General features: G+C 47.3%; 1 protein-coding gene across 7 annotated transcripts in view; it reads right to left on the minus strand.

Moving 5' to 3' along the window:
- Window positions 1-540: 540 nt before the first annotated feature.
- The window catches only part of gapvd1 (GTPase activating protein and VPS9 domains 1), a 59,297-nt gene continuing 45,485 nt past the window's right edge, over window positions 541-14,352 (minus strand). For all 7 annotated transcript variants that reach the window (XM_064354409.1, XM_064354408.1, XM_064354407.1 and 4 more), the window contains 10 exons: window positions 12,942-13,013; window positions 12,695-12,817; window positions 11,364-11,496; window positions 11,045-11,157; window positions 10,132-10,291; window positions 8,018-8,205; window positions 5,630-5,843; window positions 4,827-4,899; window positions 2,800-2,997; window positions 541-1,496 (listed from right to left, as the gene is read on the minus strand). In XM_064354409.1, coding sequence (XP_064210479.1) covers window positions 1,356-1,496; window positions 2,800-2,997; window positions 4,827-4,899; window positions 5,630-5,843; window positions 8,018-8,205; window positions 10,132-10,291; window positions 11,045-11,157; window positions 11,364-11,496; window positions 12,695-12,817; window positions 12,942-13,013 — 1,415 coding nt within the window. In that variant the 3' untranslated portion in view covers window positions 541-1,355. The remainder of the gene's footprint in view (window positions 1,497-2,799; window positions 2,998-4,826; window positions 4,900-5,629; window positions 5,844-8,017; window positions 8,206-10,131; window positions 10,292-11,044; window positions 11,158-11,363; window positions 11,497-12,694; window positions 12,818-12,941; window positions 13,014-14,352) is intronic.

Raw genomic sequence — 14,352 nt, forward strand, 5'->3', positions numbered from 1 at the left:
ACGCCGTCCGCGCCGGAGGCACGCTAGCCCGTGCGGGGCGAAAACCCGATCCCGGGGTCGGCCGACCCTTCGGAAAACCCCGCGAAGAACGAGGGAAACGGAGAGGAAGAGCGTGAACGCGGCCGCGGCTGCGCAGCACGCGTCGTGGCGTGCACGGCGCCGAGAGACGCAGCCGCCGCAGACGAGGCGCCTCTCGCCTCGACCGCCGAAGAGCCCTCCGCACGCCAGCCCGGCACTAACGCGACCCTTTCCCCGGCAAGGCACTGACACCGCAATACTGACCGCCGAAAGCAACCTGACGACACATCTGTTTCTCCTGTACTTCTTACCCACTGAAAAGTGTCATCACGCTCTACCTGGTAACAGGATCTTTCTCTCTCTCACAGCCCAAATCATCCACCCTCCTCATCACCACTCTGCCCGGTATCTTAATACAAGCAGCAACATTTTAATGTGTTTTTTTTTTTCTCCAAAGGAAAATATCAATAAAGCTTTAAACAGAGAGCAGTAAATAACATATGCAGACAGATCTAAAGACAAGGGCCTTTCTGTCCAGTTGGGAAGTACTGTTTTCTCTGTTTGTTTGTTTTTTTTAAAGATGAAGAAAATTACCTTTTACAAGCTCGTTACGTTCCGTAAAACAAACAGTCCAGCTACGCAAATGGCTGGCGTGTGCTTCCGTGCGATTCGAAAAAGAGACAGTACGGCTGCCTTATTGGCTCTCGCTGGGAAAACAAAAAAAAAAAGGAAAAGAAAGACAAGGTTGCGGTCGCCGTTCAGCTCAGATGTGCTGTAGAAATGAACCAGAAGTTAACCCTGCGCGTTCGATCTGGCCGGAGAGCCCGCACCCTCCGTTTTAACAGGCGGATACTGTGGCCGCTTCCGTTCGTGGTCTGCGTGTCTGGGGAAGGAGAATGTGTAGCGCTTGCAGGTAGTAAAAGAACCCACAAACTGCCTGTAGAATTCTGGTCCCTTTTTAAAAAAAACTGGATTAAATATTAATTTTAAATAATATTCATAATGATCCTTTTCAGGATCTTTTAATGCAGCACCCAAACTGCTCAGAGAGGGAAAGGGGAGGGAGAGAGAGAGAGAGAGAGAAAGAAGAGAGAGGCAATTCATCATTCATGGTTGTTCCTTGTAAAACCAACTTTTTCCTTTTCCTTGCTTTTGTTATTACGATATACTCTTTGATACTAAAATGTCTCTTACTCTATGTACAGCTATACAATACAGAGTGACAAATCGGGGTACAGGTGTGAGCGGGGGAGGGGGGTGGGAGGGTGGGGGGGGTACGTGGGCGCGGTCCTGGAGCAGTTGGTCGGGTGGCAGCCCGTACAGGTGGCAGTTCTGCATCACTTGCGGTCGTCGATGGTTTTAATGAATTCCACCGCTGCGGTGAACTGCATCCACCAATAGCACTCCTCCCCACTCAGCCGACTGGCGTAGAAATTATTGATGTACTGAATGGTGGACAGCAGGCAGGGCGGGTTTGCCTAAGGGGGGGTGGGGAGGTGGGGGGGGGGTTGGACAAAAGGGGGGGAGGGGGAGAGGGAGGGAGTTAATGGCTGGAAGCCACACATATGTACGCTTGTATCATCTTTGCATGTATGTGAATTTATGTCTGTGCAGCAATACATACATACATATACAATACATACACACACAACACACGCACTTCATGCACACTGTCATAAACTACACGCGTGCACATTTACGCAAATTCTCCCTCTCTTACAACACAACGCAGCGAACGACAGACGCGAGCAAAAATACCCGCGCCTCGTTTTTTGATAAAAAAGTAACGCGTTTTCGTTCAAACGTGCATTTCCGCTAATTTTTGTTTGCTTTCGTCGGGTTAATGGAAAAACACTTAACACATGTCAGCCCGTTACGGTCTCAAGGATTCTTTTAAACCTGGACGCTCCTGGACTAATAACGTTTGGCGTTGCTCTGGCGGGGAGAAAAAAATGCTGTTTCAGCGCGGAGCCCTCTGTCAAACTCGCTGATATGAAACGCCGCCGTAATTAAAAGCGAACTGATTAATTTGTGGATTAATTAATGGCATAAAAAAATAACTGACTGACAGCCCTTGCGCAAAAAATGCACATCGTAACCAACCGCACGTTAAACGCTCTTTAAAATTCATCGCGTTCATTATCGGTTAAGAAAATAGCAGCAGACGGGGCGGCTGTGTCTGACTGCTAGCAGTCGGCAAACCAACATCTTTGCAACGTTCTTACGCAACTGCGGTGTGTGCGCACGCTTGTGTGTGTGTGTGTGTGTGTGTGTTTAAATAATGTGCGTCTCTCTATCTATATGTTCTACGCGTGTTTCTGTATGTGCCTTTGCAAGCTTGTAGCTTGTGCACAAAATGAATGTGCTTACGTGCGCATGAGTGTGTATGTGTGTTACCTTGTGCATGCTATGACAATTGTGTGTGTGTTCTCGTTGTGTGTGTCCGTGTGTTACCTTGTGCATGTTATGACATATGTGTGTATTCCATTTTTGTGTGTGTGCGTGCTCCTTTTTGTGTGTATGTGTGTGTGCCCGTGCGCAGATGCTTGTGTGTACGTGTGTTACGTTGCGCATGTTATGACGTGTGTGTTGCTTTTTGTGCGGGTGTGTGTCTGCGCGCGTGTGCGCATGTGTGTGTTAGTGTGTGCGTGTGTGTGTACGTGTGTTACGTTGCGCATGTTATGACGTGTGTGTCGCTTTTTGTGCGGGTGTGTGTCTGCGCGTGTGTGCGTATGTGTGTGTTAGTGTGTGCGTGGGCGTGTGCGTGCGTCCGAGGCTCACCTTTATGAGCACGAAGACGAGCACGGGCACGAAGTCGTCGGCGCCGGGCACCGAGTCCTCGTTGGCCAGGCTCAGCAGGTTCATGATGGTGGAGCACATGCGCAGGATGCACTGCACCTTGTCCCGCGGCGTCTTGTACGCGCTGATCGTCCGGATCTCCGACTGCGCAGACGGCCACGGCGCCTCCTTCAGGTACACCTGAGTCACAGGCAAAGCGCGCGCGGATACGCGTCACAGAACGCTACACACAATTACACAGTTCCACCTCTCCAGCAAAAGTGCTTTCAAATAGGCAACGGTACCAAGTACCGGTCAAATATCTACGACATGTGACATGTACGTGAAGAGCGTACACCAGGGGGTTCCCAAACTGGGCTCCCGTGTGCAGTCGCCTGATTTGAGGAAAGGGGTCATCTGAAATTTTGGGGAAAAATAGCAAAACAGTAAAAAAAGAAAAAAAATATTTTTTTCTCTTTAAAATATGTGAATGTAGGCTACTACGTGTCAAAAATCACAACCCGACTATAGTAAGGTAATGAGCCACGGCTAAACGATGTCGTTCGGAACGAGTCGTGCGTGTGGGCGGGGTGTTGGGATCGCGGAAACTTGTTAACATTCATTTGGGGTCGCACAGAAAAAAACGTTTGGGAAAGCCTGCCGTTCGCCCAACTACACATCGCCTAAACACACAAACAGGCCGTCGGCCTTGAAAACAGTGTATTCCTGGTTTGGCCAATAAGATCTCTTCATCCACCCCCCCGCAGTAAATGAAGGAAAATTTGTTTCTTTTCAAACGCGGATGTCTTTTTTCGTTTCTTTGAGGGGGGCGGCGCGTCGCGACAGCGAGGCGCGGCTGAGACACGGCTTCGGGAGCGGGGCGGGGGCGACGCGACGGTCCCCTTTATTAATTACCCGAGATGCGCCTCTCTATAAATCTGGCCCGGGTTTTTAATGAACTTGTGCACACGGGTAGAAAAATGCGCTCCTCCGGTCCCAATAAATCCAGGCCAGCCACACTCCATAAACGCACCGGGTCTCCCCTGGAATGTACGGGCCATCTTAAACACGCACCTTAATGTGTCTGCGTCTGGAGCGCTGCCTGAATCTGCCCACTTCCCTCCGATCCACTCCCTCGCCCCACACCAACCCTTTCTTATTTAAGGAACATTTCTAGAATTTAAAGACTTCAAAAACAGCCCCCATTGTCACAGAAATGTCATTTTTTAAAAATAATTATAATTTTTATGGACTCTATAGAATTGGAAGAACCACAACACTTCAGGCTAAAGCTGAAAATGTGATTCAAAAAGTGAGGGGGAAAAAAATTAATATTTCAAAAACCGCACGCCACTGCACTGTTTGGGTCTTATTTTATAATAAGAATCGCTTTTAATTTTAGGAAAACAAAAGTGGCATTTCAGCTGCTGCTGGTGGCGTTGCCTGGGCGACAGTATTGGCAGGGGTGTTAACAAGAGGAACGGAATGAATACCCAGCCCAAAGACACCTGCACACACCTCAGGCTAGCGCTCCGTTAGCACTACAGCTGCTGTGGGCCCAGAACTTCTCTGACACACCATTCGCTGATGAACTAAACCCATTACATTTGAAGCTTCTTTTTTTTTTTTTACCCGTTATTTTCACAGGTATCCAGGATTTATGACATTCATAAGTATTTCTGCTAACACCTGAAATTAATTATGGGAAATTATGGGAAAGCAAAAGTAACCAAACACGCCAAAGCAAATGAATAACTAATCCCAAACAGAACGCCTCTTTTCTATTAAAACGAAATTCTGAGAACAGCGCACAGTATCAAAATGGAACACATTTTATACTTCTTAACAAACTTATAAAGATACTCAGAGAAATGGTTGCTAAGCATTTACATAGCTGGAAATTAACAAAATAACCTCAGATGAGGTCCAAATTACCAAGTTCTGAATATACACCGTTTGGGTAACACAGACGATACAGATCCGTAACCAAAATGCCTCACTGCAATGCCTCATTGGTCAGAGAGTCTTACCTCTGGAATCTGAAGAGCCTTGTGATTGGCTGTCACCACTTTGGAGAGGCGCTGAATGTGTTCCTGTAAGACCCTGAAAGAGATGGGCTGTCGTGATGCAGCTGTAAAATTGCACCCGGGACCCACATCAGCCTTTCAAACGACCACTAAAATGACCCTCAAGATGTTGATAGGTCGTAAAACAAACAATATATACTGCACAGCAAGCCAAACAATCCCAATGTTTTTTTTTTTTAAAAAAGCTATTCTCAATAAAGAAATTGTAAGGTTAACAAATAAATAAAAATGTCTATTTTACGGTGATACAAAGAAAATAGGGAATACTACAGGAGGCTGTTAGCAATCTAAAACTGGGCCCATGTTTTAAGATATCGACTCGTCCAAACATCTGCACAAAGTACAAATATATATATGGACTCATCGAGCACGTAATCTTGCAATAACTACCAGGATTTAACAGAGATTCTGTGCAGATGTTGCCGGTGCATTGTAGAGAATGCCCATGTGACCATGTGACTAATACAAATATTACAGTTGTAGTACTATACTATTTTATACTTAAGAATACTTAAAATTAAAGTTTATATCATGTACACTTAGTATACTTTTTTCACATGGGTGAAGACTAAGACCAGACCGGACTGTGTGTGTGCGCGCGTGTGTGTGTGTTATGTGCGATGTTTGTGTGCATGCACGTGTGTCCACGGACGGGGTCGATGTGGGCGCCTGCGCTGAGATCACGGTTCAGTGCGGGTGGGTTAGGGGTCAGGGGTCGGGGGTTAGGGGTCGGGGCGGGGCCGTACTGGTCTCTCAGGACGTCCCCGTCCTGGTTGGGGTAGAAGGCCAGCTTGAAGATGCGGTTCATGACGCTGCGCTCGATGGCCGCCTGCGCGTCCTGCAGCTGCTCCTCGCTGGCGTACTGCCAGATGGCGTCGTTCGCCATGGCGCCGTACAGGTAGCGCAGGAAGTCCTCCACCGACGCCGTCTTGTCGTCGGCCGCCGTGCACCCCTGGAACGCTGGGCGGGGGGGGGGCACAGAGGCATGGCGTGTCACTCAGAGCGTGGAACCCCGCCCACAGACCCGCCTCCCGGGATTAGAAATCCCCGAACTGACCAATCACAGCATTAAGTTTTACTGTTCCTGCAAGATTTATATAACACTTCTAATACGGTCCAGGCCTCACCGTAAGCAGGATACAGTCGACCATCAACAGGCTATTTCCATTCAGGGCACTAACACCTGTTTCTATAAAACCCGGAGTGGCTCAAAGTGTTATGCGTGTATCGTGTAATTCCCATCCCTGCAATAACCTGTCGTACTTTCGTATTTATGGTGATCTTGTACTCCGATGGGACCATTAACTGTTGTAACGAGGAATATGTTCATTATTATTTTTATAGACTGTAATGTCTTTATTATCAATTGCCTGACTTTCCCAAAATTGTTACAAAAAAAGATTATTTGAACTTTAATTACAAACTTATTACGAAAATTATTATTATTATTATTATTATTATTATTATTATTATTAATAATAATAATTTATTATTTTAATCAATATAATTTGAGGTGTCAAGAAGCTGCACAAATATATCTGGCTGTAACAGAACCATTATCTAATTTGCCATCAAATCAGTCTATGAACAGACGCTCAAATGCTTTTCGTGCTCAAAATCCCCTCCAGTATTTCAAGTTTTACAGATATGTTCTGATGGTTTTGTTTCTCTATAAATTCCAGCTCAATTTTATAACGACAAAAACAGATGAGAATGACTATTTTAAGTTAATCTTTGGATGCCACAAGGGGACGTGCAAGGTTTTTTTTTTTTCTGCAGTCTCTCAAGAGCGAACTGAATAAATGCCATCTGACAGTGTCACAGTCCGCCTTGATATCTTTCTGTTTTTGCATCTAGCACAAATCAACCCTATCACCTTATTTAGAGGTTAGTATCACCAGAGGCAAACAACAGAGATCTCAGTCCACCGACTTGGTTGAATAAATACAAAAATATTAAGTAAATAAAAACACAATAAATATATAAAAACTAAAATGCGTTTTGAATAAAGCGCTCTGTGCGAAGAGCCCGTGGACAGGCGTGGGGGTCTGGTGCCCCCTAGAGCGTCTCCTCGGCCAGAGAGGCGCGCTGGTCGGGTCACATGACTCCGGGCAGCAGGACACAGGAAGCCAGGAGCTCGGGGGGGGGGCGGGCCGAGCGAGCGCGTCGCCGAGCGCCGGCGCGGCTTTCCGCGGGACCGTACAGGAAGCCGCGCTCTTTCAGAACGCCCGGTCTTACGCCGCGCTGCCATTTCCGCAGAATTAATATTCACATTAAAAAGGTTACTTCCCAGCCAGCGCTCCCCCTGTCTTAACAACAACCCCGCAAAATGTCCTTTAAAAGGCCGTTAAATGTGGTTCCGCCCGCAAATATAAACCAAAGGAAAGTCCTCGGTTGGACAAATGAAGCTTTGAGCGATCGCCCCGGTAACGGCTGCCGATAAGTCGCGCGATAAGGGGCTGCATTCGCCGGTTCTCATTGACGTTTTCTTTTTTTTTTTTTTTTTTCCCACTGTGAAATTAAAATGAATTTAACTGATGATATAAAGTTAAATGACAACAGTAAATGTAAATCTCCTGATGATCTTTCTGGCGCAGCTGCCCTAGGCAGCGCTTAGCATTAATAGAAAAGACAGGAGTGATGCAGAGAGGGAGCGAGAGAGAAAGAGAGCGCGCGTTATTATGAAGAAGTCACCCACGCTAGAAAATGCATTTGAAAAATGTAAAGCGTGAGAAGACATTAGGCTCTGAAAGAGAGGCCGGGAGAGAGCGGGGGAGAGAGAGAGAGAGAAAGCAAACAAGAGACAGAGGGAAAGAGACAGAGAAAGAGAGCGAGCAAGAGACAGAGACAAAGAAAAAGAGGGAAAGGGAGCAAGAGACAGAAAAACAGAGATAGGAGCGAGACACACACACACACACACGGTCAAACACACAAACACACAAACACACACACGCACACACTCGCACACACACAGACACGGTCAAACACACAAGCACACACACGCTCAAACACGCACACACACATGAACACGCACACACACATGCACACGCCCACATGCTCACACACACACACACACACACACACACACACACACACACACACACACACATACGCACACTACACCAGCACCACACCTCTGATGAAGCCCTGCATCTTGGCCTCCATTTGCTCCAGCAGCAGCCGCACGCAGACGGCGGTGAAGCAGCGGTTGGCCACCTCCTTGTCCCGCAGCACCCTCTGCAGGAGGCGGTCCAGGTGCGCCTGCGACGTCTGCAGGCCCTGCCGACACCGCGTCAGGTAGGCGATGTAGGGCGCCCGCTTCCTGCAAGAGCGAGAGGCGCCGCATCACAAGCACTGTCTCTCACACACACACAAATGTAAACATGCTATCCCTTAGAACAGTAAATACATACAAACCCAATACACAACTGTGCACGCCTGCAGTCACTGCCTACCAGCTAAGGTAAAGCACAGATTGAGAGAGACTAAGGTGCAAACACCCCTGGCGGTTAAGGTGCTGTGGAGGTTGGTGAACTGAACTGTAGCTAACCCCAGGTAGAGCGTCCAACTAAGAAGACAAACAACCCTTAACCTTAGAAGTTCACTGTTCAGGCTAAATGCTATGTTTTATCGCTATGGTACGTATACACAATACACTCCATAATGCTTGGAACAGAGACTTTATTTGGCTCAGAGCTCCACAATTTTAGATTTTTACTCTAAAAACTCACATGGGATTAAAGTTCAGATTCTCAGCATTTGGTTTCACCGAGCAGAAATGATAGCACTTTGTCAGATGTGACACACTTAGTCAGGTGTGTTCAATTGCTTCCTTAGTGCAGGTATAAGAGGGAGCTTTCAGTATCTAGTCTTGATTCTAGGCTTCTGATTGCCTTTAGAACCTGTTATTGGCGTTTGTCAAAATGAGGACCAGATTTGTGCCAATGAAAGTCAAGGAAGCCATTTTGAGGCTGCGAAATAAGGAAGAACAGCCAGAGGCATACACCGAACCATAGACTCATCAAAATAAACTGTTTGGAACATCATTAAGAAGAGGGCACTGGTGAGCTCACAGGGCCTGGCAGGCAAAAGATGATGACCGAACTAATGACCAAAGAAGTCTCACCACAATGAAGAAAAACCGCCAAACGCCTCTCCGACAGATCAGACAGACTCTTCAGGAGGCGGGCATGGATGTGTCAGTGACTACTGTCCGCAGAAGGCTTTACAAACAGAACTAGAGGCCATACTGCTAGATGCAAACCACTAGTCAGCCACAAAAGTAGGATGACCAGGTTACAGTTTGAAAAGAAGTACTGTACCTACAAGAGCCCGCCGAGAAAAAGGTCTGGTGGACAGATGAGACCAAGATTCACTTGTATCATTGTGATTGTAAGAGCAAACTGCAATGGCCAAAAGACTGCCCAAGATCCAAGATCCACCCCTCCACAGATAGTGGCTCACTTGTCTTTGATGATGTAACTGCTGATAGCATCAGCAGAATTCATTCTGAAGTGTACAGAAATAGCTCAATGGATGGCACTTCATGCTATGGAAAGACAATGATTCCAAACATACTGCTAAAGCAACAAAGGAGTTACAAATACAAAAACGGGAAAATTTTTGACTGGCCAAGTCATTCGCCCCATCTGAATATAATTGAACATGTTTTACATACGCTGAAAAGAAAACTTAAGGTAACTTGCCCCCGAAACGAACAGGAGCTCACGATAGCTGCAGTACAGGCCTGGCAGAGCATCACCAGAAAAGATACTGAGTACCTGATGTCAAATCACAGACTTCAAGCAGTCAATGCATGCAAAGGATATGCTACAAAGTACTAAATAGGACTACAATACTTTAATTTACATAACATTAATATGTCCCAAACATTATGGTGCTTTGAAATGGGGGAGCTATGTATAAAAAGCACTGTCATTTCTACAGGGTAAAACCAAAATGTATAAAAATATGCTTAAATAAAAGCTGAGAATCTGAACTTCAATCACATGTGGTTAATTGGAGCACCACCAATTGTTTGATTCAAAGTCTAAAATTGTGGAATACACAGCGAAATCAAGAAAAAATATACCTTGGTCCCAAACATTATTGGCTTACTTTGTGTGTGAGTGTTTGTGTGTGCAGATATATATATATATATATATACATAAATTGTGTGCTGGTACTAGACACTCCTGTTCTGGTCTTTCAGGAGCACCTGCTCCGCTTCCCATGGGATTGTGGGTACCTGTAGTCGTCGGCGATGGCGGCCAGCAGCTTCCTGCAGGTGCGGGCGTCGAAGCGGCTGACACAGCGCGTGGTCTCCTGGATCTGGGCCATCTGGCTCTTGTCCTGCAGGTTGATGGCTTCCGCCAGCTGCACCTTCAGGAAGCACACGATCTCGTTGTCTAGGAAGGAGACAGGAAGCAGGGGTCAGGCAATGACTTCCATCTGGAAGTGAGTTAACACTGAGTTATCAGGAAGTGCATCACAGACACAGAGTCACATCAGAAAGCGAGTGACAGAAACTGAGTTCCATCAGGAAGTGCGTCACAGACACAGAGTCCCATTAAAAAGCAAGTTACAGACACTGAGTTCCATGAGGAAGTAGGTTACAGACACAGAGTCCAGTATGAAGCAGTGTGGCTCAGTGTGAATCAGTATGAAGCAGTGTGGCTCAGTGTGAATCAGTATGAAGCAGTGTGGCTCAGTGTGAATCAGTATGAAGCAGTGAGGCTCAGTGTGATTCAGTATGAAGCAGTGGGGCTCAGCGTGAATCAGTATGAAGCAGTGGGGCTCAGTGTGAATCAGTATGAAGCAGTGGTGCTCAGTGTGAATCAGCATGAAGCAGTGGGGCTCAGTGTGAATCAGTATGAAGCAGTGGTGCTCAGTGTGAATCAGCATGAAGCAGTGGGGCTCAGTGTGAATCAGTATGAAGCAGTGGGGCTCAGTGTGAATCAGTATGAAGCAGTGGGGCTCAGTGTGAATCAGTATGAAGCAGTGTGAATAAGTATGAAGCAGTGTGGCTCAGTGTGAATCAGTATGAAACAGTGGGGCTCAGCGTGAATCAGTATGAAGCAGTGTGGTGCAGTACGTCTCAGTGCAGTGTAGTGGTGGTAGGCAGAATAAACAGAGGGCTAACCACAGCCAGTTTGCCGTACCTTCATGGTCGCCGTGGTCAGGAAGGCCGTTTCGGGTGGAGGCAGGGAACGTGATGGGGTAGACCACAGAGTCCGCAGAGCACAGGGCCAGTCTCAGCTTCTTCTTTGCATCACTGCCACAGAGAAACAGGAAAGCATGAACAGCAGCATGAACAGCACTGTCAGCTCAGCTTCGCAGTGGCAGTACTGGCTGCCCCCCCAAACACTCACACTGTAATATCCCCCCCAGCCCCGATACTCACACACGATCAGGCACACACACACACACACACACACAAACACACAAACAAACAAGCACGCACGCACACACACAGCGAACCTGAAGGAGAACTTGGAGTCCTGAGGGTGGGCTGTCTGGCTGGCGGAGTCGGGCAGGTCGTCTGTGGAGATGTTCTGCAGAACCTCCTCTCTGGGGGAGTCGTGAACACTCTCTCCTTCTCCTCCACAGGCCTCTACACACACACACGCACACACACAAAAGACCACCATCACAAAGTGTTTACAGTATTCGCATTAAAAGATAAAACAATGAAATTGGGTGCGAGGTGAGACAGGGAAATTCACTTAGTTATATATACATTTGGTAAAAAGGAAAATAGCAGACAACGTACAAGTGCAACACAGTAAAGAATTCCTCAGAAGCCAAATAGCAGAGGCAGTGTGTGTGAGTGTGTGTACACGTGCCCATGCATGTGTGTGCTGTGTGTGCGGAAATGGTTGTGTGTGTGAGTGTATGTGTGTATATGGGTGTGTGTGTGTGTGTGCGGAAGTGGTTGTGTGTGTGTATATGAGTGCATATGGGTGTGTGTGTGTGTGCACGCGTGCGGAAGTGGTTGTGTGTGTGTGTGTGTGTGTGTGAGTGGAAGTGGTTGTGTGTGTGAGAGTGTGTGTGTGTGAGTGGAAGTGGTTGTGTGTGTGAGTGTGTGTGTGTGGAAGTGGTTGTGTGTGTGTATATGAGTGCATATGGGTGTGTGTGTGTGTGAGTGTGTGTGTGTGTGGAAGTGGTTGTGTGTGTGAGTGTGTGTGTGTGTGTATGTGTGCCTGGTTGTGTGTGTGTGCGTGTGTGTGTGTGAGTGTGTGCATGTGTGCATGTGTGTGTACGTGCGTGTGTGTGTGCATGTGTGTGTGTGAGTGTGTGCATGCGTGTGTACCTGCGTGTGTGTGTGTCTGTGTGTGTGTGTGAGTGGAAGTGGTTGTGTGTGTGAGTGTGTGTGTGTGGAAGTGGTTGTGTGTGTGTATATGAGTGCATATGGGTGTGTGTGTGTGTGAGTGTGTGTGTGTGTGGAAGTGGTTGTGTGTGTGATGGTGTGTGGTGTGTTATGTGTGCCTGGTTGTGTGTGTGCGTGTGTGTGTGTGCGAGTCTGTGCGTGTGTGTGCACGTGCGTGTGTGTGTGCATGTGTGTGTGTGAGTGTGTGCATGCGTGTGTACCTGCGTGTGTGTGTGCATGTGTGTGTGTGAGTGTGTGCATGCGTGTGTACCTGCGTGTGTGTGTGTCTGTGTGTGTGTGTGTGTGTGTGTGAGTGTGTGTGTGTGTGTGTGAATGTGTGTGTACCTGTGTGAGTGTGTGTGTGTGTGTGTGTACCTGCGTGTGTGTGTGTGCATGTGTGTGCGTGTGTACCTGCGTGTGTGTGAGGTACGTATGCGCTCACCCTGGCTGTCGTACGAGGCGGCGGCGGCTCTCTCGCCGGGGCTGATGCGCTTGATGTTCCTGTACTTGTCCAGGATGTCTTCGGCCGCCTGGTCCTGAGTGTTCTGTCTGGGCAGGGGCTCGTCTGATGGACAAACGGACAGACATACAGGTTAAGGCCACCGCGGCAGCAGGAATACGCACTCGCCTGATCTGTGTGCGGGGGTGTGTCCGTTACGGGCGGAGTGACGGCGGACGTCGGCACCGACCTTGCGGGACCCGCTCCAGCACCACGTCGTCCTTCTCCAGCTTGTCTCTTTTCCGGAACGCCGCCATGGGAGCTGCGGAAAAGGTGACGTCGTGAGTAACCAGGGAGACCGGGTGGGAAGGGGGGAGGGCTCAGTGACGTGGTCCCGCTCAAAGCGACCGCTTTTCACTCTGCTTTTCATAGCGACCGCTTTTTCACACTGTGGGATAAATTAAACTGCTCTGAAAAAATTTATGTGTGGCGGTCAACGGAATCCTGGACGCATTTTTGGCGACAGGCTACAAAGGTTTTTTTTTTTTTTTGGGTAAAAAGAGATTTTTCATCTATGTGACCATAAAAGCCAGAAAAACATTTATTCTTTTGGCACATTTTATGAAAAACTATGCTACAGAAAGGCATTGGCCATTTTTCTCATTTGGAGCTCTCGTTAGCTAAGCAAATGGGGTGCTGTGAAGGGCAGAAGCTCTGTCATTTAGCATGGCGACCGTGCGGCTAAGCTAGTGGACCGCAGAGTGGAATGCAGCGGTAGCTGCATGCATGCATGCTTTTTTTTTAAGGATGCGCATGCATCTGTCACCCCTGCAGAATTGACAGGGGATGCTGCAGAAATGAGATGGGCCCAAAATTGCTATTTGGCTAATTTGAAAAAAAAAAAAAAAAAAAAATTTGGAATAGAAAATTCTGACTACTGACGACATCTTTTTTTGTGAACAAAGCAAAACTTTTTCCACTCGAGGGATTTCTGCAGACTGCCACACACATTTTTACTGGTTCAAAAACACATATTATAAGGTCCTATATTACTGGTAACAAAATCAAAGACATATCCCAGCTAAAAATATGGGAACTTTCACAAACTGACAGTGACGTACTGCAACAATTCTGCAAATGGATAGAAGCTAGCAAATAATAACAGCACAGCCTCATCAGCACTGCAAATAAAATACACATAACCAGGCAACTGAGACAACAGGCACAACGTCACCATATATACGCGCGTATATATGTGTGCGTTTCTATGCGAGCACCATAAAACACAATTTTGTACAGCAATATGTACGTATATAGCATGTTTGTAACGAAACAGTCGAGGCTTGTTTTTCTTGGCACAATGAACTTCAATTTGTGTACTGTGCCTAATGGGGACCCAAGTCCTCGTATGGAGGTGCCTGCTATTGGCAATTCATTTGGGGAACTGTCCACCACGAGAGTTCATTTGATTACCTGCCACACGCTTACCCACAAGTTACGTGCTGCGCCGTCTCTAATCTTAATCAAAATCAATATCTTTATTCAGTCACTCGTCCCTGTGCATTATCGTTAGCCTTATGTTTAACCTTTTATGCACCGGGCCATTCTGACATCGATCTCCTGGGTCTCGGGCTGAGATACGGAAAGCACAGAGGCCCAGA

The sequence above is a fragment of the Anguilla rostrata genome, chromosome 10, assembly GCF_018555375.3.
Source record: "Anguilla rostrata isolate EN2019 chromosome 10, ASM1855537v3, whole genome shotgun sequence".
Taxonomy (NCBI): domain Eukaryota; kingdom Metazoa; phylum Chordata; class Actinopteri; order Anguilliformes; family Anguillidae; genus Anguilla; species Anguilla rostrata.